This window comes from Pezoporus flaviventris, unplaced genomic scaffold (genome assembly GCF_033815535.1).
Source record: "Pezoporus flaviventris isolate CSIRO_AGI_PZ_B2104156 unplaced genomic scaffold, CSIRO_AGI_Pfla_v1 ptg000141l, whole genome shotgun sequence".
Classification (NCBI taxonomy): domain Eukaryota; kingdom Metazoa; phylum Chordata; class Aves; order Psittaciformes; family Psittacidae; genus Pezoporus; species Pezoporus flaviventris.
The window spans coordinates 500,967-527,768 of NW_026892689.1; the positions used below are offsets into that span (position 1 = coordinate 500,967).

Genomic DNA, 26,802 nt, shown 5'->3' on the forward strand with positions numbered 1-26,802 from the left:
GAGACTGCGCCCGTTAAGCCTCTGCCCGATGAGCGCTGGCAGTTCGAGGCGCCACTCCGCCTGCCATGAAGTAAAGCGACTCCCCCTTCTCCTCCTCCGCCCGCCATGTAGATAAAGCGCCGCTACCTCCACCCGCACGCCCGCCCGCTCTCCCGCCATGACGGAATGCCACCCCCATTCCTCAGCGGTGTTTCGGCGAGAAGTGCCCAAGCGGAAGCCGCAGGGAGCGAACAGCCTCACGCTCCGCGGCGGGTGGAGCACTGGCCTCACGTACAACCGCTGTAGCAGCGGCGGCGAGTTCCTCCTCATTCCTCACGCTACTCCCCTCCGAGCCGGGGTCTGCATCCCGCGCTCGTCCCCCGGCGCGTTCCCGCCTTCCTCTCTGCCCCGCCCCCGGATGTGGCGGCGCTGCCGTTCCGGGACGTTGTCACTGGCGCTCCGCTGCCGCCGGGGCTGACAGCGCGGAGCTGCGGGGGCAACCCTGCTGGGTAAGTGGCCCCGGCGGGGCTGCCTTTCCCCTCCCCTTGCAGTGCGGCCGGGGTCGGGGACCGCTGCACATGTCCGAGGTGCCCGTGAGGCTGGTAGGTGCCCCGCTGAGAGGCCCGAATTCGCGCCTCGGCCTAGGGCGGGTAAGGGCATATTTCCTTCCCTCAGGCCGCGGGCGCTGGGTCCCGGGGCTGAGCCAGGCGAGTGAGAAGGGAGATGGGCGGGACACGCCCGCGCCGACACAGATCCTGTGAAAAATCACCACTTCTGTTACTCAGCAGAGTGGATTTCTGATCCCAAGTACCTTTTGTGTCTATCTCAGCGAAACTTTCGTGCCTTGTACTACATGGTGGCTGATCCTCAGGGAAGGTAGCCAGGTACTGGCACAGCCAGACATATTTTGGAAGGTATTCCTACCCCCCATGGTCAAGCTGGTGCTGACTCTTCATTGTGTAAGTCAGGGTTTGATTTGGGTTTTCTTACATTAAAGAGCACCCCGAAAAGGTCAAGGTAACAGACAGCTTGTACCTCAAGCATTCCATTTAGAATTTAGAATTTAGAAATTTAGCAATGCCAGTATTATGAATGTTTGTGAAACTTTGTTTTGGTCCCTTATGTGTTTGAGAGGTGACTTTGGACTTGATTTGGACTTGTCATGTAATGTGTTGAATGGATAGCACATTAACAAGGGTCATCTGGTCCAGCTTTTTAAGAATACTGTTGCCACTTCATAATAAAATTAGCTTTGTAGAATAACTCCTTTTTTAAAATGGTTGGAGTGTAGAAGGTACACATCCTGATTCAGGTAAAGAAGGGGCTGAATTGCCTGCTTAGAGAGCTGAATGCTGCTCTCTCCACTTTCATAAAACTCATATGTGAGAGTGAACAAGGCGCTTTGTACTCATTGAGATACCAGCTTTGTATTTAAGACCTGTAAGCTCAGATATGTATGGCAAGTCTTTCACAAGTGCTTGGTGTGTGTCACTGCAGGTCGTATCTGTAGTTTTCAGCTCACCAGTGCTACAAAACATAGGTATTCCTGTGGAAAGAAAACCAAAACCACCTAGCTTCTGACATCTAAAATTTGGCAGCACGTTGAAACTTGGTTTTGAATCTGAGTTTCCCAGATATCAGAATGGATAAATAGTTCTGCTGAGTCTTAGATGGGTCTAGTGTTGCTGTTTATAAAGTATTCTGGTAGCCATAATGCTTACTGAAGTTCTTCCCATCTTCCATTTCCTCAACATTCTAACTGTTTTTGTATGCAAGCATGATAATCTAACCATCAACAACCTCTGACATGCGGTTTTGATATGTGGCACAGAAAAACCTCTGAACATCTATTTGAATATGCAGAATACAGTGGCTGTGTTTATTGCTTATATTTATCGATGGACAATGAAAATAAGTTGCATTTTCTATTTTGCACTGTGCCACATCTTTACCTTACCTTCTGTCAGCACTGTAAAGGTATTCATTTTAATTCTTGTAAACTTTCACTTTCATATAAACAGTTTAATTCTTATTAACTTCTACTAGCTACTAACAATTACTTAACTGGTAACTAATAGCAGTTCTTAAGGGCTTTTAACAGGCTGGAGGAACCTTCAGCATACAGTACGATAAATTTCAGCACATAGTACTGTAAACTAGCTTCTAGTGAAGAAGTTGCATACTTCTATGATGACTGTCACCTTTGGGAATTAAATATTTTCTAGGTTTTGTGTTTGGTGATTTGTTTTTTTTTTTTTCTTTTTGCTGGCACATGAAATATGTGGATTCAGAGTAACTCGGACATTTGACCTCAAACATTTCACATTTATATTCACTTTAAAATACATGAAGTGTATACTTCAAGTGTAGGTTTAAGAAATGAAGAACATGTTACCTTCATTTTAATGATATTTGATATTTGGATTTCACTTACTCTCTCCCTCTATTTTATTTTATTTTTTTTCATAAAAAGCCTAAAGTATTTTCCTCTTTTCTATCCTTCTTGTTATCTCTTTATAGTAGCTAAGTATCTCTTAATGCATTATGTTTTTTCTTAGTTACAAGGGTAACTTAGGTGTCATAGGTTTAGGGAGCTGTCTTTTTAACTGTTGTATACTTCAATACCTCTAGGTTTCTTTGTTCTTTTAATGTGATTGTCAAATACAGTACTATAAACTATATTTAAGCTGTTTGTTTCCGGGTTTTAGATGGATATCTACTTCTCCACTTCTACAGTACCTTTGATGCCTTTTGTAAAAATTCAGAAGTGATTTTCAGTGCCTCATGAATGGTATTTGACTTACAAAATTTCTAATTGCATTTTAAGGACTACCAAGAATGGCTGTACAGCTTCCATGTCCTCAGTTCATTAAGAAGCCAAGATCAAAGGAATAAGTATCCATTTTACTCTTTCACAAAAAGTTTACTTACAGTGTTTCAGGTGCTTATGTCAGACTTCTGAAACTGCGTCTTTCTTAATTTTATTTCCTAGAGAAAAAAAAAAAAAGCATTTTTTTTCATTCCACTCTTCTAGTTTTCTACCTAATACTTTTTGTTCCCTTTATGTTTGGCACAGGATCGTATTACTACTGTGTGTTTTCCCTTGAAATTTTACTTCTTATATTTTGCCATAGACAGCTATTCTATTTTTCTCCAGGGCTCACTGGTGTTGCCGTGATCAATGTGATCAGTTTTGAACTTTTTCTGTAAATCTCACTGCCTCATTCTGCAGGCCTTCACCACTTTATCCTTAACTTTGCAACTTACAGTTTGGTGGGGTTTGGGTTGGCTTTTTTTCACTTTTTCATCTCTAAATAGGGTTTTGTCTTGCTGTGTTGAAAATTTTATGTAATTTCTTGCAGCAGTTGTGATAGTGATACAATTCCAGCAAACACATCTCTTCAATTTTGAAATATGATATGACAGATTTTTTAATCTAGTGGAAGATACTTTTCATTATGTGCTTGAAATATTTTCCATCATGCAAATAAGTGTATTAGAATTTCAGAAATTATTCATTAGAGCTTTTTTTTCTGTTCCATGAACATAACACGTGCACTTGTTTAAGCAGTACCCTTTGACAAAACAAAAATTACAGTGCCACAGGCAAATTTTGGTCAAACAGTAATCAGAGCTTTGTAAGAAAAAACAAACACAAATCCTGAAGTGATACTGGAAAGTCAGTCTTAAAAGCTAAAACAGAATGAAGTGTCTCCACACTGCCTTCATGTGGAGAAAAATCTAACTTTATGCCCTATTTTAAGTCCATGTTGTAAGTCTGTCTTCAGTACAAAGCACTGACAAAATTATTATAAATTTATCATAAATTTATGATCGATAATATCGTAAATTTGTTGCCATAAATTTGTACTTGTTATCGTAAATTTGTGCTTGTGGTTAGAGACATCTTTGTGGTCTTTTCAGGAGAGGTAGTTTCGGTTTCTCTCATTTATTTTTTTTTTATACCCAATGTTTCTTTTTCTGATTATTGTAAGTTCAGTCTATGTTCTTACCTCCTTGCATTCATCGGCCCTTCTGCCAACTCACATTCCACTGACATCTGTGGTCAGTTGAATCAGTGCTGAGAGTCAAATGCAAACAGTGCAGAATGGTGTTCAGCAACTTGTTCAATAACTCTTCTGTAAATGGTTCCAGGCTGTATACTTTATAACTTTCTGTGTATTAGTTCACTCATTAATGAATTAATGAACTGCATTTCATTAGTGCACTTTCAGTCACTCATGACTTGGCATAAGGTTTTTTTCGTTGGTTGGGTTGGGTTTTTTTTAACATACAGGTAGTGGAATGGTTTCATTTTGCATTTAATACTTAACCTTCCCACCACGTAAAGTTTAAGTTTCCTGTCATTAGTCCCTGGCATCTTGGACCTTCTTTCTTAATCATATTACTGTTCTTCTGCCCTAACCTAAGTTCACTGTACCTGCCTGGAATTCTTAATTGAGCTAATTCCCCCCACTGGCCTCTTAGTGTTTTCTCTTGTGTAGAAGATCCATTCTGATGTGATCAGCAAATATTCCTTCGTCAAAGTCCTTTCACCTTGTTTTTTTTTTTTTTCCCAAATCCATGTAAGCTCATTCAGATTGTATTGTTTGATTATTAGTTTTTGAATTTTTGGGGGTGTGTTTTAAAATGCATTTTCTGTGTCTTTTGCCTATTATCCTTTCCTAAGTAGCTGCCGTAAGAATGGTGAATGTCTGTAATGGTAGAAAACTATAAATATTTCTTACATTTCTTAGAATATTCCAGAATTGTTTCTTCTCTGCAGTAACCCCTTTCTTCCCCCAGTTTTATTTATTATTACGCAGCTGCCAACAGCATGGCTGATGCCCCACAATGCAGATATACCTGAACCCTGTCTCACAGACATTAGAAAATTGAGTTAGACATGGTGTAACCAGTGGGGTAATGTGGTGCATATACACTTTTTGCCTTCTCTGCTGTTGCTGTACTTCAGGTCAGTACAGAGGGTAGGCAAAAGGTGCAGATGGTTGTGGATGAATGGAGAAGAGAAAAAGACTAAAAAGAAGTTAGGAGAAAATATGGCATAAATTATAATAGAGAAGATAGTGAAGGTACAAGAAGAGCAAGCTGGTATCAAAATACCACATAGCATATTGCAGTTCTGTCAGTGTATTTTATCAAAATGAAACTTGAAGCTTATGTAAAATTCTGAAATGCAGGTATCACATATAGATACACTATTTTAGGTGAGGTTCACAATGTATTGTAGTGGTTTCTTATAACTGTTCAGTTGCTCTTTAAGTTGAGGTGAAACCCCTGTTATCAGCAGATCTTGTAGATAACTCTTGTATTCTTACTTCATTTGATATCCATCCAAAAGAATTCCAGGTCAGCACCCAGCGGCAACTTACCCTGGGATATTGGTGTCTCTTTAAAATCTCATGCAGATTGTAGTAGAAGCATTATGTACCAAAATGATTAGCTTTTATTGGTTTGTTTATTTTAGCAGCTATCACTATCTACTAGACTCAGAAAGCAGAAAGCAGACAGCATTCAGCACAGAGTAAATCCAAAATTAACTGTCAGAGTAATAGCAAAAAGTATTAATTAGTGTAGCATTAATGTAGTAACCTATTGCCATCAGAAGGTGGGTTTCTCTTCAGATAGGCTTTGAGGTCTTTTTCAATGCAAAATAAGCTAAATAGCCATCGTTTTTGCTTTTCTGAGTCTTGTGAAGTCATTTGGATGAACAAGAAACTTTGCATAATGGCTCTTTGTTTCCCATCACACTTGTGGACTTGGGAGGTAAGAAGCAGAGTTGTGTTGCTGTGAACATGATGGTGTGATTCTACTTGTCTTTGGCATACCCAGGTATAAGACATGCAAGTCATTTCCCCATCCTGAGATAGTACTCTATGCTAAGAGCCAAATGTTCCCTCGAGTAAAGAGATGGCAATGGTCTTTTGTGATCTGTAGTCCCAGGAGCTGTCAGAGAATTGGTGTGGTCCTCCAGATATCCTCTGAAAATAATCTGAGGATTGCAGAAGTGTCTAGACCTTTTGCAGAAGGGGTACTTGGCAGTCTCTTATGCACAGAAGAATCAAAGACTTCATTTGAAGCAATTACGTAGGTAAGGTCTCTTCCCTTCCGCTTTCCCAGTGAGGCAATGACATTAGTGTAGAAGGTTGTTGCTGTTAGCTCTTTCTCCCATCTGGAGTGCCAGTATTGACAGAAGGGCTGTGTGGTTAGTAATGTTACTGCTCATAAAGATTATCAGGAAGGGCTGACATGAGAGCAAGACTGAAATCCTTGATTGGGAACAGAGTATCTTTTCAGGAAATGCTGTGGAGCACCTCTGGGAAAGCAGAGATCCTTTGGGAAGGCTTTATGGGCCCTGCTGCATAAGCATAAACTCTCTAAAGTGAGCAGCCCCATTTCTCTCATTTTCCTGCCTCCCAGTGGCATCCTCAAAAATTTATTAGGCAGACCAGAGTAGTACTACTGTACACGTGTCCATCTGCAGCTAACTAAACCCATGTTTTGGTGGTGGAAGGCTTAAAAAACTATGCCTGTTCCACTCATGGGGTTTAAGGACACTGGCAGCAGAGGCAACAAAATGAAAAAGAGCAGGATGAGGATTAATGTGGAGACTAATTAGGAGAATTGCATGTGTAGCATATTGAAAACATACATGATGTAAATCTTCTGAGGTAAATGGTAGATCCTGACTGAAATATGATAAATTAGTATGTCTGTTTTATAGTTTAAACATTTATAGTTGCTTGCAGAAACTGATTTTCTGTGATGCGTGGAGGCATGGAATAGGCCTCAATATTCAGAGGTGTTTCCATATTTAAGTTACTCATATGCCAATTTTTTCTATGCAAAACATATACCAGTTAAATTTTCAGGATCAGTGTTATTTTGTAATGAGCTTGTCTCTGCAAGAAACAACATAGAATTTGAGACACTGCATTAGTTAAAAATGTGTAAGTGTACATGTGTCTCTATACAAATATACAAGGTAGTATTATGTGCTATACAGGAGCTTTCCTTGAACAAGGCAAAATTCTTTGCTAATCCAGCTAGTTCATTACAAAATATTTGTATTGACATACTGAAAAATGATTATGCATTCTACTTCTGGGTTTGTTTGTTTGCTGTTTTTTTTTAATGGATACATTTAGATCACTTTCAAGGAATTAAAAGGAAAATTGTGTTGCAGAAAGAATCCTTGATTAAGAATCTTTGATTTTACCTCTCTCCTTTTAGTTCCTCTGCTATTATTGGTCTTTACCTGAAAGTCTGAGCAATACAGTTAGCAATTCTTCCTTTTATAACTAAATATATCAGATAGCTGTCAGCTCTCTGATGTGCCTGATCTTCTCTCTTGTGGAGTTCAATTCAATATCAAATCCAAATCATCTGATAGCAATGCAAAATGCTGCCATAATGTTACTCTGCTGTACTTTGTTACCTCTTCATTCCTAAATTTTGTTTGATAGAGGTGAAACTGTTACACATTGTTGCTTAGTTTATTTCTTATTAGTTAATATAGGTGAAATAATCAGTGTGGTGCATGCTTCTGCTTATAATTTCAGTTTTAGCAAATACTGTACTTACTTAACTTGTCCAAACATGTTGAAAGTATTGAATTTTAAGGCTAAAACATTCACAGTCTGAAAAGGGAACACTGACAAGCTCAGTCAAAAGGGAAAAGAAGAATAATTTATAAAAGGAACTGTAGATAATGATGCCATCCAGTTGTTTTAAAATGCTTCTACCTCACCTTTAATGAATTAGATTTGTCAACGGCATATGTTTTATGCACTACTTCTAATGAAGTGGCATACCAGCACTGCAGTGTACTTTGAGGTTTATTCCATCAAAGCTTTTTGCTGTCGTAAAGTAGACCTTTTTAAATAATAGATACTAAAACCTACATTTAAATAACATTAAGGTTGTGACACAAACACCAAATGACAAACTTCAGGCAATTCAGACTCAGGGCTGACAACTTGTCATTAATTTGCGTTGTTGCTTTTTAAAAAAAGACGCCCAATTGCATGATTTAAGGATTTAGTGTTAGACTAACTTTAAATTTCTGGGCTTTTGTGGGCTGAAGTTACAACCTTACTGTCATTTTCAATATAGTTTGTTGTTTGCTGTTTTTTTTTGCATAGCATCTGTTTTCAGAAAAATAATAAATACTATGGAAGAAGTACAGGCCTTGTTGGCATTGTTCATAATTTAAAACATAGGTATGAAAGTGTTGGTCAAAGGACAGAGGCTGTCTGTCCCATTGTTAAACTTAACATGCAGTTCTTTCAGTCTTCCTTTGTTCTTGCCTTTGCTGATTCTTTTACAGAACTTCTGAGTTACAGGGATTTTAGTCCTGGGGTACTTCAGCTACAACCATGGCAGGTGCTAAGAGTTCCCAATTCTTCACCATGTAAAGAACCACTTTCTTCTTAATACTTAAAGTACTGAATCAAATGAGAATTTTAATACATGTAGAAAACCTTGTAAAAAGGCATTTAAATTACTTAAAATATTGTGAAACAAAAGCGGGTGAACAGGATACTTGCTGTTACTTCCTACATACACTTTAGCATTTTGTTGCTCTTGAACATAATGGACATTTCTGTTCAAGTACGTAAACACAGTCCTTTCAGTCCCTCTGTAGGGGTGATTTCTCAAGGTCTGTAAGTCTAATGCTGGCAATTTATCATTTTCATCATAGTTTTGTCAATTTAATATAGCATAAGCTGCCACTGGTGCTAAGTGGACAGGCCTGCACCAGCCACTCACTGCAGTCACCTACCCTGATCCAACCAAGATTGCCTTGTAAATGAGGATGGATGGGCTTGCACGGGGTAGGTGACTGGTACAGAAGGTTGGTAGAGTATTTTTGCCATGTGTGATGGTTTAACCCCAGCTGGCAAGTAGCACCCCTTCAGACACTTGCTCACTCCCCCTATGGTGAGATAAGGGGAGAGAATGAGGTGAGTAAAAGATGAGAAAATTCACGGGTTCAGATTAAGACAGTTTAATAAGTAAAGCAAAAGCTGCACGCACAAGCAAAGCAAACTAAGGAATCCATTCACCACTTCCCATGGTCAGGCAGATGCTCTGCCATCTCCAGGACAGCAGGGGTCCACTGTACCAGTGTCTTGGTAGGACGAATGCTGTCACTCAGAAATGTCCCCGCCTTCCTTCTTTGCCCCCCAGCTTTAGATGCTAACCATGATGCCATATGGTATGGAATATCCCTTGGATCAGGTGGGGTCAGCAGTCCTGGCTGCGTCCTCTCCCAACTCCTTGTGCATCCCCAGCCTGCTCACTGATGGGAAATGGTGAGGATCAGAAAATGCCTTGACTCTGTAAGCTGAGCACTGCTCAGCAATAATGAAAACATCCCTGTGTTACCAATGCAGGGTATAGAGCTATGATTCAGATTTGTGCTGGAAATGCAAAGGAGCTGGAAAAGTTGTTATGAAGAAAATGAACTCCGTCTCAGCCAAAACCAGGTCACCAAGCTAGTCTTCAGCTACCCTACTTGATTAATTATGTTAGTGTCAACAACCACAGCTGGAGGCAAGAGTCAATCTTTAGCTCTTTTAATAAGGCATTGAATAACAGACTCACAGACTGGTTTGTGTGGGAAGGGACCTTAAAGCTCATCAATTTTCAACCTCCCGCCACGGGCAGGGACACCTTCCACTAGACCAGGTTTCTCCAAGCAACATCCAACCTGGCCTTGAACACCACCACAGGTTCTCTGGGCCCAGCTTCTCTGGGCTACCTGTGTCAGGGCCTTACTACCCTCACAGGGAAGAACATCTTCGTCAGATTTATCTAAATCATACCTCTTCCACTTTAAGACCCTTGCCCCTGTCCTGTCACTACAGGCCCTAGGAAAAAGTCTCTTTTTCTTATAAGTCTCCTTTATATGTGGGATGTTAATCTCAAACTTCTACCTCTTCTTTTTTGTACGCTGTCTGTTTTCAAGTGGGGGACCACAAAGCAGATTATTCTCAGTGAAAATACTTAGATATTTGGACCTTGCTAAGCATTTAATAGGTGCCATATGCTATTTTGGGAGACTCTGTGGCTTTCTAATTTCCCATCCCATGCATGCCTACTCTGCCTTTGCAACAGTGAAATGAAGTGTTCACCATGGTTTGTATAAGTCTCAACAGAAATGGAGGCTTCTAAAGCTAAAACTTAAAAACATTCTGAACTTGGGCTACTATTTACCAGTTGGAATTAAGAATAATACTCTCCTAGAGTGTGAGCAATTTTATATAATACTTAAGCAATTAGGATTTTTAACTGTGAAAGTGTTAGTTCATCAAATACTCCCTATTGGTATTTTAATAGTTTTTTTTAGGTAGGACCACTGATGAACTGTTAACTGAGTATTACGCATGGGCCCTTAAAACTGAGAACAAAAAGATTTCAGTTACAGAAAGAAAATAGTGACTGAAGGTATGTATTTATGTAAATTGTACATTGGTATGTTCTGAAATTGACTTGCTATTAAATATAAAATGTTTAAAAAGTTCTAACTGGGTGGTTAGATGACCTGTAAAGTTTATAAGAATTGCTACTAATTGAGAATATATATAAATTCTTACTGATTGAAGAAAATGTAGAAATGCTGCATTTAAGTTTAAAAGGTTTTTTTAAATTTCTAAATAAGCTTTGTTCAGATTAACCATTTTGTGAATTCTTATCTCTGCAGCAGCTACAAAAAATACTAGCTGTTTTAACTATTAAGAAATTGATAGGTATGAACTTTGGATTAGTATAATTTCATAAGTTTCAGTAAGTTATCTCTTTGTAGTAAGGACTTACACAGTTACTGTGTGGAAGCTGAGAGCGTTGTTTTTTAAATATATATTGTACTTTGCAGCATTTGCTTAAGTGCAATAGTCCCTAACATTTATTATATTTGGAGCAGAATACAGTCTGTTCTATAATATACAGAAAAACCTAGTAAACTCTCTTTGGTTAGAAAGGTCAGAAAAGGTGCCTGTCTCAAGTTGTCTGAATCTCTTTACCTCAGTATAGTCAGTCAATTTTTCTCTGTTCTTTTTATTGCATTGCCGTTAGTGCATAATAGTACAAAAATCTAACTTGAATAAAAACTTGTGATCATTCCAGGAAGAAGTGGTTTAGGGAGCTATATCAACCAGTAGTACAGATGAAGAAGTGGATTATTTGAAGTAGGAATAGTAGACTATAAAATTTTTTAAAATCTTAATATGCCTTTTAACTGGGAGCATGTGAGTTATGTAGGGTAATGCAAGTCTAGAAGCCAGTGAGGAGTACAGCACACTTTGCTATTTTCCTGTAATAAACTTGTCCCTCATGCACACTGTGATAGAAGAAAACAGTGGAAGAAGCATTCCAGTCTGTCTTGATATTAAAACTCAACTTATTTGTTCAGTATCATTCCAAGATATACACCAGCAAAGCAATAGACTTTTGATTCTCTTACTTGGAGCAACCTTAGAAGTTTCTGAATAATGTTCAGCTCCAAAGATAAACATTGAGCAGGATGTTGCAATGTCACTTACTACCATCTTATCTAGGAAAAACATGTTATTTAGTTAAATGCTCCCTCCCTTTTCTGTCTCTTAACTCTTTTCTCCATTATTCAGAGTACATACAGTTAACTTATTTCTTATTGGATGTTTTGTTTGTGCTTGTAACATCCTGCACACTCTTCCCTGGTGGTGTACCACTGAAAGGAATCTTGGGTTGGGACCACATGCTGTTGGCTGGGTCACAACAAGCATGATCTATTTTACAGGCTAATAGAATAGAGTTGAAACCACAGAACCTTATTTTTTTATATAAAAATAGGTTTGACCAACAATAGATTTGATCACAGCTCATGCTTCTGAATGATATTCTGCTAGAGTTGTTACTATACTCAGTTTTAGACAGTTAAAAAAATAAATGGATTGAACCTTAAGTATTTGATTATAATACAAGTTTCTAGCTTGAATGCTATATGGCTTATTAATTTTTAACTTTAGAAAAATTTTAAAATGCCATAATATTAACATATGGAAAAAGAAATGTGCTAAAATGTTAACATGACCCTGGAAAAAAAGTTTTACTCTTTTGTTTTTAGTATGATGTCCCCTTCTCTTTTTATCCAGAAACTTGAAATACAGTGTTACTTCCAGATAAAAAAACAACAAACTGATCTTCAGTTTTCAGTCCAGTTTTGTTCTGAAGCAAATGATTGATTTCATGTGATAGACAAGTGGTGCACTTCTTTTACACTGTAGCTCCACTTCTTGGCTGGTTGCACAACTCATTTGAGCCTTTTAAGTACGTAAGAAAGAACGCAGCTCATGGTGTTCACTTGTAAGATACTTATGAACACTTGCTCTTTTAATCATGAAAACAAAGGCTAAGTGCTTTCTGCACTAGAGATCTTAATATAAATTTTACAGTAGTTGTTTAAGATGATAGGGAGGAGGAACCCCTTTCTTCATCACAAATCAGCTGATTGTCTTTCTTTTTTACACAGTAATTTATGACCTTTCTGGTTCCAAAGAAAGATTTCTTTTCCCCTCTGTGAATGCATTCTTTTATGATTCCGTCTCCCTCCTTTGTAACACTATTGCTTCAATATTTTGAAATAGTATTCTTGACACAGGATCTTCCCAGAAAAAATGGTAGAAAGGCAGTAGAGTTCTCCACAAGTATTCTTGAATCATACCCATGTGGCATTTCCATGGCATATACAGCCTAACAGGATAGAGGTAAATGAACTTCATCATGAAGTATGTTTCCTTCGTGAGCTGACAGCTACAGGACTTAGTTGCCCTATGATAAGGACCTTCAGTCAGGAGTGGGAGTATCATTTAAGAGATCCTTGAGATGATGGAAGTTGTATTTCACTATAACTATTCCTTTATTTTCCTTTCTTTCTTTCTTCAGCAGCAATGGAAAGGTATTGTGGATAAACATTTAGAAGTGCCACTTGGTTGTGCATTTCTATTTTGGTTTTTTTTCGGGGTTTTTTTTTTGTTTGTTTGTTTGTTTGTTTTTTTTTGCCAAACACCTGATAACGTAAGTAATGAGTGAGATTAAAACTGGATCAAAATAGAGAATGCTGTGGGAAGATCAAGGCTACCTCTGAGTAAGTAGTTGAAAAAATACGTTATATATGGCTTGTGGATTAGTAAGAAGTTTCTGTCTTAAACAAACAGAGAAGAGTGATCATGGAGCCACCAGCACCAGTTGCGAGCCCAAAATGTTAAAAGAACACTAAAATGCTGCTCTGTTAGTAGAGAGCGTAATTCTCTTGCTGTGGGGCTCTAAACATGATCTAAACACAGCATTTCATAGTGAAATTATGGATTTCCCAAAGGTAGGGTTTTATTGTTTTGGTGTATTTAGACTAGTTACCAAAGAATCTTTTAGAACAGCTTTGATGAGTTTTAAGTTAGGCCTGGGCATGGGGCAGGCAATCTGAGATGTTTAAACAAATAACTTCACATGAGGCTTCTGATGGGAAACATCTTGGTTATTTTGGTGTGTTTTTTTCATAGCTAGTAACACTTTAAAACCTGATTGTGAGTTTAAATAAGTCAAAATAGTAAGAAGCAACAGACTTTCAGATGATCGGAGAGACTGGTATATCTCTGTGAAGAAAATATTTTTTATAAAAATGTATTGTGCTTTGATTAATCCACATAAACTTCAAATAGAATGCTCATTATACAATACCGTGCCTCATCAGAGAAATCAATTACTTTTAAATTGGTATGTGTGAAGCAGCGAGTTATGTTACCAAGGTTGCTTTGAAGACAAGCCAACAGAGAGGAAAATGATTACAGATCACATTGTTCTGTGGAAGCTTGAACATATTTCCTGTTGTCAAATGCTGACCTTTCTTAGACTGCAGCTGATGTAGTTGAATATAAAGTTATCCCCCTTGAAATTCTGATTTATATTGCATCTTAGCTGCAAGCCTTTGGTCAATCTCAGAAATGTAAAATGATCTTGAAACACATCCTGTGAAAGCTACTAAATTGAAATTATTTGTATAATCTTTTTCTTATTTCAGTTAGTTTATGACATGCAGTTGTCACCTTTTGTAAGTAATTTTTTTCTTTGACTGGAAAGCCCTGGCCTCTTTAAACACAGTTACAGTTCTTGGTTTGCTAATCCTGTGAAGTCAGTCTGCTCTAAACAAGAAGCTTATCTCAAACCCTTGGCAGCTTCAGTGAAAATTAAAAAGCATGCTCTACTGTAGAGATTGTCAAGAGTGGAAATAATATTTGTCCAGTAGGACAGCTTGCTTTTGTAGGTTCTAAATGAAAGTTGAGATTCTGTCTCTTCCTTGAAAGCTTCTGTGTCAAGAAAGTAATTTGGACTGTTTGTGGTTTGACAGGGATTATTAAAATCAGATGAAGTGAAGGGAAGGAAGTGTGAGAAAGCAAAATTGACAGTGACATTCTCTATTATTTGCAGCTTGGATCATGATGACTATGTTGATACGATAGATTCTAAATTTTAGATTTACTGTTGGGATATGTTAAGCAGCAACTACAGTAAAATGCAGTTACAGGTAATTTTTCTGACTTAACACAAAACCATCCAGCATTTATTTTCATTGGGAAGTTTGAAAGGGGGAGTGTAGCAGAAAATGAAAGACTAGAGGGACAAATGAAAAAGGGAGAAAGGGAGTGAATCAGAATGAATTGAATTTTCTCCTGTGTGGTTTGATTTAAACAACTCCTTACCTTTTTACCTTTTTTTTTTTTTTTTTTTTTTTTTTTTTTGAGTTCATGAAGATTGCTAGTATACTTCAGAGGGAATAAAACTTAGCATTAAGAATTCATGGAACAGGTCATAAAATTCATTTTTCTAATTACTTGAATTTTGGTAGGAATTTTCTAACATTAATAGTTTTGCAGAAAGTGAGCTTAAGTCTTAAAGATTGCTGATCCACATCAAATTTTTATGACTTGCATCTTCCATCTTATTTTTATACAGTGATCTTTTCTGCTGCTTTGAGATAAATTATTTAAAAACTTAAATTATTGCAATGTTCATATAGCTGAATTTTTGATTGCTGGAGATACATTAGCCTCAAACTATATGCATCTTTTGGTGTCTAGTGAATATAAAATGTATCACTTATATGAAGTCTTTTTTTTTTTTTATCTCTTGGTCAATAGGTAAACTTTCAGGTTTTGAGTATGCAAGTTAGTGCAGAAGTAAGATATCAGTCTAGTTTGAAGGTTGCTCTCATTTCCATGTGGTTTCCTTTTCTGTTTTCCAGTGCAGAAACTGCAAAAAAAATCTATTTTGGGGGCAATTTTCAGTGTAGAGTTTTAGGATATTTTTGGAAATTAGAAAACTGAAAGGAAAATAAGTGACACATGAAAGCCTTTGCTGCTGCTTAGCATAGCCGTAGCTTCATACCTTTCAAACATGTCATGCAACGTTCTAACAGTTGAGCCATGCCAGTATAGCAAGTCCCGTCTCTCATCTGTGCCTGTCTTTGCAGCAGAGTGAAGCATATTAGCATCCAGAGTGATTCATCTCCCTGAGCAAAAAGGATAAAGGAGCAGGAGGAAAAAGAGGTTACCTAGAATTGTTCAGAGTCTCAAAATAAGGACTGTCATGAGAGAAAAGTGTGATGTTAAAAACAGCGAGGACACTGGTAAAAGAGCATAAAAATGCCTAATGTGAGAAGAGTGTGCAGACCGCAGACCCCAATGTAGGCTGGAGGGGAGAATGTGAAGCACAGACAAGCACCATGAAATAGACCCTGAGATGAAGGAAAACTGAAAATGTGTGCAGAGGACAATCTCAGAGGGACATAAAAGACACAGCAATGAGCTGCTCCTGTGCAAGAAAGGAAGGGCTTAGTGCTGTAGTTACAGAAGCATGTACTGGTACTTTCAGAAAGTTAGATTGACATTACCGTTTTCTGTTGTCCAGGTTTTGTCTGGGATAGAGTTAATTTTATATTTACTAGCTGGTGCAGTGCTGTGTTTTGGATCTAGAGTGAGAATAATGCTGGTAACACACGATGTTTTAGTTGTTGCTCAGTAGCATTTACCCTAGATCAAGAGCTTTTCAGTCTCATGCTCTGCCAGTGAGGAGGGGCACAAGAAGCCAAGAGGGAGCAGAGACAGAGCATCTAACCCAAACTAGCCAAAGGGGTATTCCGTACCAGAGCACGTCATGCCCAGCAGATAAAATGATGGGATTTACCTGGAAAGCCCAGATCGGTGCTTGTGTCAGGCTGCGTATCAGTCTGGTGGTGAGCAATTGCATTGGGCATCACTGCTATTTCTTGTTTGTTTGGGGATTTTTCTTTATAAGGGAGCATCTCATTTGCTTTCAACTTAATTGATTTTATTTTATAGTATCAGGACTTGTTCTGGTTTTGCCAGTCATCTTTTCTGTTTGTTCTGCAGGATTCTTCTGGTTCCAAGAGATGTATTTTCTGCTTTATTTATATACTGTTCCCTAATCTTTCACATTTTCCTCTTTGTTCTTCTGAGCCCCTTGTTTGCAACCATACTGTAAGTTTCTGTTTGCTCCTCTCACAGAATCATAGGATGGTTTGGGATGGAGAAGACCTTAAGATCATCCATTTCTAACTCTTCCACCATGGGCAGGGACACCTCACACTAGACCATGTCGCAGAAGGCTCTGTCCAACCTGGCCTTGAACACTGCCAGGGATGGAGCATTTACCACTTCTTTGGGCAACCTGTGCCAGTGCCTCACCATCCTTACAATAGAGAACTTCCTTATATCTAACCTGAACTTCACCTGTTTACATTTAAACCCATTACGCCTTATCATATCACTGCTGTCCTTGATGAAGAGTCCTTCTCTGCATCCAGATTTTGGAGTTGTGTGTGCCTGTTTAGCTGAGTTACAAAATGCTTACACATTTCCATGGGTTATGCTAATAGTAGTGCTACAGGGTGCTTACGCACTCTCAGCAGTTGTGATGTTTAATGACCGTGTGTCTCTCTTCAGTGCAAGGAAATAGTAAATTATGTCAAAATAGTGGAGGTAGGTTTGTGACGGGAAGCATGGGTTCAACAGTTGACGGCAAGTGTGAGATGGCATTCTGATATTAATACTGGATGGGAGGAGACAGAGTACGCTTGAGCCATAGCAGTACATCACCTGACAAAAAGCAATAATGAATAAGTCAGAGACAAGCAGGGCTGCCCAGACGGAGGGAAAAGCAAGCTAGCTATCTGCCATTTCATGGTGAAGCATTTATCGTTTCTTAGAGGTACAGATACTGTGTTAGCTCTTTCAGCTACTGATAGGACATAATTCATTGTAAACAGCACTGTGTTACACCTGTGTGTTTTGTAGCCTTTTGTTAACTTTTAATTGTGGTATAAAAATGTAAAAGTGAAAACCAGTCACTTTGAAGGAAAGGGGAAGGAATTTCCTTTTTCCCCCCCCTAATAAATTAATTTCATTTGGGGACAAACAGTGTCAAATGTCAGCTACATATCTTCATATTTACTTCTCTATCTATTCTAAAGTGACACTATGTTATTTGGTGGTGGTAGTCTTTGGTCTTGTTAAAGTACTTCCAAGCACAGAAAAAAATATGAACACAAATTCATAGAATCATAGAATAGTTAGGGTTAGAAAGGACCTAATTATCTAGTTCCAACCCCCCTGCCATAGACTGGGACACTACACACTAAGCCATGTCACCCAAAATTATGGAGTACCTAATTAGAAGAACAGTTAAAATTCAGTGTACAGTTTGCGTGGACTTATTCTAGGCTAGTTAGGGTTGGGGAGTGCTGCCCTTCCTGAATGTGTAGATTTTACTGTGTTACTTAGCCAAATACTTGTAATTTTGAAAATATCCCTATTTTATTGGAATCCATCTCTCCGTCTCCTGATGTCTAGTATTTATCAAAGGGGAGGTTGGTTGAATCAGGCTACATTTTCTAGTGGGTGGTTGTGGAATTAGTCTGAAGAGCAAGGAGAGAGAAACAATAAACTCAAAACCTCGCATTTCAGTATTTACAGTGTTTTCAAGTACAAGAGGTAAGATACTTGCTAGAGATTCAGAACACAGCAGATCAGAGGAGAGGCTCCTGGCAAAAGTGAGTATGAATTGTTTCGCATTGTTCCAGATTTAATTACAGATTCTTCATTGCTTATGTTAGTGTGTAATGGTTGTACTGAGTTTCATTCTTAAGATGAAAACAGAAATGCCTTTCACAATTTGTACCATGTCATATTTTTTCTGCAAGTATAATGCATGTGTTTACATTTTGGCATACGTTAGTCTCGGAAGATATAATTTAGTATTTCAGTTTCTGCTGAGCCGTTACCAGCTGAGACACCTTTCCTTCTATAATTCTTTTTTAGTGCAGGGGTTTTAGTTGTGGGAAAGGTGTGTCTTTTTTAATTTCCTATTTTTTTTAAAAAAAGAATCATAATGCAGAGCCAGTATTTGTGATTAGCAGAAGTTCACTTTTCACCTGTTCCTCCTCCCAAAGGTTTAGTCAGCCAAATGTAAGGGAAGAGGCCTGGAATCTTTTCAAAAGACATCTCCTAAGTAATGGAGTTAAAGGTCACTAAAGGCTTTTGGTGGGCCTCTGCAGAGGCCATGGTCAGCAGAATCTAGTTCACACAGTGATTAAAAACTTCTTGTTGATTTCTAAGGGATAACCTCACCTTCTATCTTTTTTTTATGTAAAGGACCAATTTTTCTTTATGTGATGGCTGTTGTTTCCAGAACTACTGGAGCTAGAAACTAATGCTAGACTTTGGTAAAATAATATGTTTATTCTCCTGCCTGTTTGTGATACCAGCTGTTAAAAGCTGTTAAAGCTTAAAATAAAAATGTAATGTGGACCAAAAAAAAGAAAAAAATTCTTTGAAGCAAGGGCATTATAATAAATAAGCATTTTCACTGTTTTTAAAACATCTTGGTAGGCTGTCAAACTGCGTTCCAGAAGTCACATAACTGAAATTTCATTTAAATGAAGTTTAGTCAAAAGTATGTGACAAACATAAGTATTTTGTATTTTTCTCAACTAAATGTTACTGTGCCATCATAATTGTTTTTATTCTAAAGAGGGTCTGCTTCTTATTTATCTAGCAGGGGCTCCAATATCTGTCACAAGGGTTTTGAGAAAATGCTGAGACCTCTTACTACTTTTGAACTGAGATTTTTGGAAACACAGAGAAGCTTTAAAAATTAATATCTGAAAGAAAGATTCCTGTGTTGACTTATAAATTATGTTTATCTTCAGTAGTATAAATACCATTCAAATTCACTAGTGACATCTATTTTAACCTGTTACCTAAGAGAGAATTACAGTTATCTTCTGACACCTATTCTGGTGTTCATTGTCACAATGCAAACATGATGACTAATTTAAATATTAAGAAGGGATCAGGAGTAGCAGCCTGAAACTACAGGCAATTTAAGTTATATTTGAGAAATGTCTAAAAACTGGCTCAAAATAAACAGCAGAATTTGTAAGAAAGATGACAATGTGTATGTGGTATTAAGAAATAGGGTTGCTTCAAATGAAGGTAGAGTTTATTGTCAGTAAATGGACTAAACTTTGAAGAAGGAAGGAAATCCTTTGGCCTACAGCCCAGACAAGGCTTCAGTTGTCTTCTTTCTGTTGTTTAAACCAATTGTGGAGGTTCTTACCACATTTCGTAGCATATTCAACTAATGAAAAAGATCTGACTAGTTTTTTCTACAAATACTTTATGTTATTCAAATCTTTTATTTTGATTACAGTTAAAAGCTGAACTTTAATGGAGTGTAAGCCTAACACAGAAATAAAATTGTGTTAATTAAGGTTAAACTTAAATGAACAAGCTTAGGTTTCTACATAAGGTTAAGTATTAGTAAAGTTTGTCAAGCGCTCTCTTTTCTACTTCTGTTTATTTTGAGCTAAACTTCTTTATGTCCTTGATGGTATTCACTTTCAGGAAGAGACTTCTTTCTGAAGCTCAGATAGGCCTGCAGATTGAAAAGCTACGGGCTGCAAACTGCTGTCTGATCTAGGAAGAAAGGCTAAGTTACATGTGGAATCATACAATCTTCCTTCTTTAAACAGTGATGCCAGTTACATTTGATTGAGTACAAGTATATGATTGCCTATGAAAAACCTTAAGCTTTATTCATACAGCAGCTATTCCAAGGTAGAAATACTAGCTGGATATTCTGATAGCTAACAAATACCCATTCAGACCCACTTACATACATATCATTTTTGGCCTCCCCCTTTTTGATAAGTGCTGTTTTTCCCCAGCATATGACAAGCTAGGAGATTCAGAATAGTTACATTCTTCCTACCTTTGTTATACTACTTCAGCAAAGTCAGGATTCTTACTGTATATATGTTCTCAAACAGAAACAGACTTTTCATAAATATGATGTCTAGGGTGGAAGTCCTCAAGTCAACAGTTTTTATAAAGCCACACAGATTTGTGGTTTCATTGTAAGCTGAAGGAGATAGATTTCCTGTAAGAGAGACTTGCAGGTCAGTATTTTGCAAGCAGTGCTCTGAAAGGCAATATCCCTTGCAGTTAAGCCCTCCTGCTTCTTACGCTTCATATATTAATGTTTAGGCCACTGTGCACCTGGCATTGCTTGAGTTCCTCTCAGCTGAGTAAAAACAACAATGCTGTCCTCAGCCACATCAGTCATGAGAGTCTCATGCCTTCTGCAGTCAGGGCACTTAATTTCATTATTTTCAAGAAGAATCCACACATACCCTCCTGTTGTTTTCTTGAGTTTTCTTGTTGGGTTTTTTCTTTCCTCTGCTCCTGTGTTTCTGAATAACTTCTTATGCAGTGTGCAGCAGCAATACGCAAATAAATGGTTTAAAAACTCACTCAAAAGCACGGACTTAGAAGGTAACATGGTTCTGAGATTCAGTGGAGGAACATACTTCTGACTAGTGTATTGTGTGCCACTCTGTTAGGTTCTCATTCAGCGAGAGGCTTCAAAACCGCCTGATGAAGCCAAACTTCTGCATTTAATCATAACTTTTGTCCTGAAATCCTGCTTTGGGACTTTGCTCTGGCAAGGTCCATGTCCTTTCTGTCAGCAGACCATTTAGCAGTAGCTGACATTTTCAAAGAGAGCTGATGTCAGGAAATACCTTTCATGAGTGTTTGGGTGTGCGAAGGCCTTCCCAATTCCACTGGTTACTCATCTTGCATTTTGAGAGCAGTTTTTTAACGCAGAAGTTGCATCTGAGTAAGTTGAAAGACCACAAATAGCTTCTCACTGTTTCCCTGTTTTCCTTCACTGTTACAGGGAGAGGAGTCCGGCAGACACTCCTGGATGTTGCAGAGGTTAGTCATCAGTACTTATAACCACATAGCTATTTAGTATAAATGGTGCCAAAGTGCCACAGACTCTCCATCAGGTTGCTTTTTTGCTTCTGCCTGTCAGGAGTATTCCCTGTTTAAAACATTGCATCTGCCGAGCAGCAAGCATCCTGTGTGCAAGTCAGATCATAACTTTCCATATTTTCCAGTATCACAGCATGGCTGCATTCTTAAGACCTACCTAATGTTTTAAGGCTTTGTCTCTCATATTGCATTACAAATTCTAGTTGAATTCAGCAGACTTAATTACAGGGATTTTCTTATATTTGTGCAACTATATTCCTGAAAATTATTATAATTTAATTATCTCTGAGTCTTCTACTCCTTTGCAAAACTTGGCTGAAGTTGGGAAAAACACGTGCCTGGGGCAGAGTGGAGGAAGATGCACAGACAATGGTTGTGTAAGCCTGTTTTCTTTGAAAGTAGACTGAAAAGCAGCAACATGAAGAGTTGAAATAGAGGAATAGAAGGTGGGAAGCAAATTCATATATTAAATAGAAAATAGTTTTGTATAAAAAAGAATGGGAAATAACAGTCATCTTTAAATTCTGTATACTTGTGCTTTAAAGAAGAAAAGGCTATAGACACTGGGGAGGAAGGTGTTATTATAGGCAGTGTGTAATTACTGTCATGCTATGGTGAAAAGCCTTTTTTCTGAAAGGAGGTAATACAGGCGTCTTTAAGATTATTTAGTCTTGTTTTGCAGTCCTCCTACAGTTTGTGTGTAACTAAATATTCCCATTGAAAATACTTCATCTCTTCTGGGCTGGATCATGAATTTGCTGATGCACTTTGAGTAAGAGCAGTGACTGTTTCTTACAAATTCAAAGACTGAGATTGCATCCTAAAGATAAGTCTGATTTGATCTACTGGCTGCTTTGAAAGTTTGGGTGAGAGACTGACTAAAAAGCTTCCATGTTTCCATTTCATACTCCTGGGTTTGGAGTATGGGTGAAGCAAGCAGATGCTTTTTGTATAAACAAGACTGTGTCTTGCAAACTTGGAAATATTTGACTTTTCCTAGATCATGTGTACTCAAGTATAGTGTACTCCAGTATACATGATAAAAGGAAGTAGAGTGCCATTACTTATGTCTGGGGGTTGGTTTTTGGGTTTTGGTGGTGTTTTTTTTTAAGACAGATACAGAAGATTAATAGTGCTTTTGAAGTTGAGAACTGTAAGTAGTAAGAAGCAGTATGTGGCTGCATTACCCAGTAGTATCTTAAAGATGTATTGAGCAATAGGCAGTAAGGCATGAAACTTTACAAGTTTGAGTTATGCCAGGCAAAACTAATTTAAACATTTGCTTTAATAAATGAAAGATATTTTTTAAAAAAGGAAACCCAATGGACATTTACAGTTTTCAGTTACAGTAAAGTGTGTCATACATTAGAATTTAGTGAGAACCTGTAATATTTGGGAAAATAAAGTCCATGATGTTTATGCTGCTAAGCAAGCCATTAAAACTGTGATTATAAACTTGGACACACTTAAGAGACATTTATGGAGAGTTTTTTGTATTCCATTTTTATAAAATTGACATTTTTCTAACTCTTAGCTTTAAACTGAGAAATAAAAGAAATAGAATGTGTGTGAGTGAAGGGACTGAAATACAGTCTGTGTTTTCAAAGCTGAGGTTACAGACTTTCTTTTGTAATTCTTTTAAATACAAGAGTTTCATTGGAAGGCTATTTCCTGTTAAACTTGTGACAATTCTGTATCTGATCTACACAACTATAAGATCTCAAAGGTCTTGAAATTTCTTTCCTTTAAATACCATTGTGCTCAAAGAGTATTGTATCAGGATGGAGAATTTTTCCAATAAACAAGAAGAGAAAAGGCTTTTGTGGTCTAGTATAGAAGCAGGTAGTATTTATTTGTAAGGGTTTTAGTTGAAAGTTGTATAAGTTAGATTCTTTACCACTGTGTTAAAAGATTAGTTTCTTCAGTACAGTCCTTATAAATCTGTGCAGTTTTAAACATTGATGACAAGCAAGATAAGAAGGCTGTAGCAGGTGATTTTGAGAGTATAGCTCTGAGAGGGATTTGTGGTTTTATAAAGAATTGCCTCTTCCTTCTGAGTTTGTAAGTAACACAAAATGAGAACTCACCTAAATAGCATCTCTTATTGCCACAATTGGAAAGACAATTCTACAGTAGATGCACAGTCTTACACATAGGAGGTCTCTTATATTCTTGTCCTCAGGAAAAAATGATGCCATGCAGTCTTTCTGGGGAAAGTAATTATTGCTCTCATACCAGCATGCTAAATTTGCTTAATACTTACAATCTTCAGGTGTCGCTGTAGAAAATAAATACTATATGCTAATTTGAGCTTATTCTAATTAATGATCTTTTTCCTGGCAAATACCATTAGTAAAAAAAAAAAAAAAAAAAGGATGATAAGAGAACATACAGTAGGTATTTCTAACTAGGGTTCTAAAAATCTCTTGTCTGTGCATTAGTGATTACAGTAGTGTACTGATTGATAATTATTTTGCAATTGAAAAGTACCTTTAAAGCATCCACCATTCATAAAGCATATCCATTTGACAACGAGATTGATTGATGTAGTCTTAGTTGAGGACAGTGGCAGAAGAGGATTTTATGTCTCATTTGTGTATATGTGGCAGTGGCGGAAAAGTTGATTACTGATTTTACATCTAAAGAAGAAAAAATAGCACCAGATTTATCCGTTTTTTTAAACTTACTAAATATAATAGAACTACAGGCAGCAAAAAAATAATCTGTGAGAAGAGGCATCTTGAATCCTTGTTTCATCTCTACTAAAAAACCCCAGAAATATAAAAAAAAACAGCACACTTGTATACAGAAGTATATACTTGTATACAAAACTTAAGGCTTTAGTAACTGTAAAGACTAATAAGAAGGTAGGAAATGCCACTGACTTTTCACAGGTAGGATGCTTAATGTCTTTGGACTTCTGGTCCAAGAATGGCTTGCAAGTGTTGACTCTTGTATGTTGTACACTGTGGGACTCCAGTTATGGGGTAACTGGCAGAGAGACAAAGATGATACAGGACTGATTCACTCAATACCTACTCAGTAAATGGCCATTTCTACTCTTCAGAAGGTTATGAAGTCATGTTATGCCTTATTCCTTTCTTCTGATGTAACTCCTCAGGAGTTTCCTTGCAACTCCAGATGACATGTTCCTCTTTTGAAGTCACTGCCTTTGACCAACAGTGTTTGATTAAGTTTATGTAAATGAGAATTCTCTCCTTGTCTTTGAACATCTCTTAGCAGTTCCAAGTAGCAGGAAATAGAAAAAAGCAGTGCTGATTCCTTTGCTTTATATTCTCAACATTTCACGTTTCGTGAGTCAAAGAATGGGGGCAGTAGCGAGAACTGTGGATCTCAGTTTTAAATTCTTCCATGTACATATGACTAGAAAACAGAACTAAGCACCATAGTTTAAAAAAACCTGCAGATACTAAAATAATAGCATATTGCTGTTTGGCAGAAATGTGTATTTCAGAGTCCTTTTTCAAGGCTTGAAAAGGCTTGATGATTCAATGGCTGATATAGCTGCCTTTGATTATAGGACTGCATTCTAATACTGCAGCTTGAGATGGAAGGAACAGCTTTCTGTTTCATCCACGGTGATGACTGTTTCTTCAGTCCCACTGTGGGTTGTATCTTATTCCCACTCTTTTATTTGCTGTATGTTATAATAACAGAATTTGGGAAAAAAAGCTGTATTCAGTATGGTTACATATTTAATTATAGATAGGTAGAATCTCTCTTTGAAAGATGTAAAGAAAAATGTGTGTGTAGTGAATAATAATAGGTGAACGTAAAATCAACATTTAAATACAAGTTTGTGTCAACAGTAAATGTGTAAAGTCTGCAGGGGGAACATTGCTAGATTTTTTTTAATAAAACTTGTTTAAAAGTTTGTGACATTCAAAATATTATGTAAACACTCAGAAAGACTTTTTTGTATGCATTAAATGTTCTTGTTTACTGGAATGGCATGGTATTCTATTAGTAAAAGCTGTGTATGCCTCAGCAAAGTGTGGGAAATAAGTGAATATGGAAGGTAAATTTGAAAGTCTAAACTGGGATCTTTAATACCTGTGTCCTGGCAGAACTGAAAATGGGCTATTTTCTTTTTTAGAATTTATAATTTCTTCCTTTTCTTCTGCTGCCTTTATTTTAAATAGTGATACAATTCTGAACGTTTTCCCACAAAAGCTTTTACTGTGTCAACATAGAGCTCAAGAAATGATAATTTTTAAATGTATTTCCTGTGTAAACTCTATGTGGTTTCAAAAAAAATCCTTTAAATATTCAGGCGATGTGGAGTCCAGAACAGTAGGAATTTGACATTGAATAGTATTATCTCAGTCCATTGCCATCACTGTTTCTGCCTGCTGTGTGATTGCAGATGACATCTTCTGTGCTGTAAAGCAGCTGGGAACAGTTGTGCAACTAAAGATACATAAAGGAAATCATCGTTAAGGTGATGGTTTGAAAGTGTAAACTAAGTGATGAAAAATCTTGCCAATTCTCTCATCCCCTTTTAGTTTTGCAAGGATGCTAGGGCAATAAGGAGATACCTCCTGTAAGGTAAGAAGCAGGATCAGAAAAAGAGCTTCAATGATTTGGCTAGCTCTCTGTACATACAGTTCTGCAGTTTGAAATAGACCTGTTTTCAAATCATGGCTACACTGACATCTTGTTTTTGAAGTAATACTAATGGTAACAATTTTCTCTTATTGTCCTGGATGTGAATGGAATGAGAGCTCTAGGGATAAAACTCATATAATGTTAAAGTAAGCTTTCAGATATTTAGATTGGCTGTAAAGTAGTAGTCCAGAAAATTTGATCGCCATGGTGCTTGGATTATACTTAGACAAAGGTTTTTGTGCAAAAGAATATGGTATGTGGAAAAAAAATTTGCTAAATTAATAAATGTATTAGGTAATAGTTTCTAAGTGGTTTATGTGTACTAGTTTTTGTTTAAATACAAAATATAGCTATTTTCAAGTTATGCTGAAATACTCTGAAAGTAATGTTTGAAGTATTTGAAAATAAATGTCTTGTACATTGTCATTAACTGAATGAGATTAATGACAGTCATGTTTTTTTGAACTCTTAATGCTTTAAAAGCTGAATTGTAAAATAACAAGATTTGTTTATACAAATCTTGACTTAGAAGGGAATGATTTGGACAAAACAATACAAGTCTTCTGTTCTTTTTATCCACTCAAGATGTTTATTTACATATGTATGCTGGTTGTGGTGAATAACAGAAGTTTTGATGAAACCAAAATGTTTTATCTGTAATAAATCAGGAAGCTTTTATTTGTTTTATTCTTCAGCTCTTAGACACAAACTTGATATTTTATTCTTTATCTTTGTGAAACTGTTTATGAAATGATTCAGGGTTCATTTAAGATTATTA

General features: G+C 37.2%; 2 protein-coding genes across 6 annotated transcripts in view; one reads left to right on the forward strand and one right to left on the reverse strand.

The window, feature by feature from the left end:
• Positions 1–512, reverse strand: part of SLF1 (SMC5-SMC6 complex localization factor 1) — a 34,190-nt gene extending 33,678 nt beyond the window's left edge. Inside the window, exon 1 of the mRNA XM_061479088.1 lies at positions 392–512. The gene's annotated coding sequence lies outside the window, so the exon portion shown is untranslated. The remainder of the gene's footprint in view (positions 1–391) is intronic.
• Positions 392–26,802, forward strand: part of KIAA0825 (KIAA0825 ortholog) — a 248,427-nt gene continuing 222,016 nt past the window's right edge. For 3 of the 5 annotated variants that reach the window (XM_061479083.1, XM_061479086.1, XM_061479087.1), the window contains exon 1: positions 14,780–14,844. In XM_061479083.1, the coding sequence (XP_061335067.1) occupies positions 14,836–14,844 (9 nt within the window). In that variant the 5' untranslated portion in view covers positions 14,780–14,835. Of the gene's footprint in view, positions 489–10,358; positions 10,453–14,779; positions 14,845–26,802 lie in introns of those variants that run through there. The other 2 variants (XM_061479084.1, XM_061479085.1) reach the window with 1 other exon arrangement.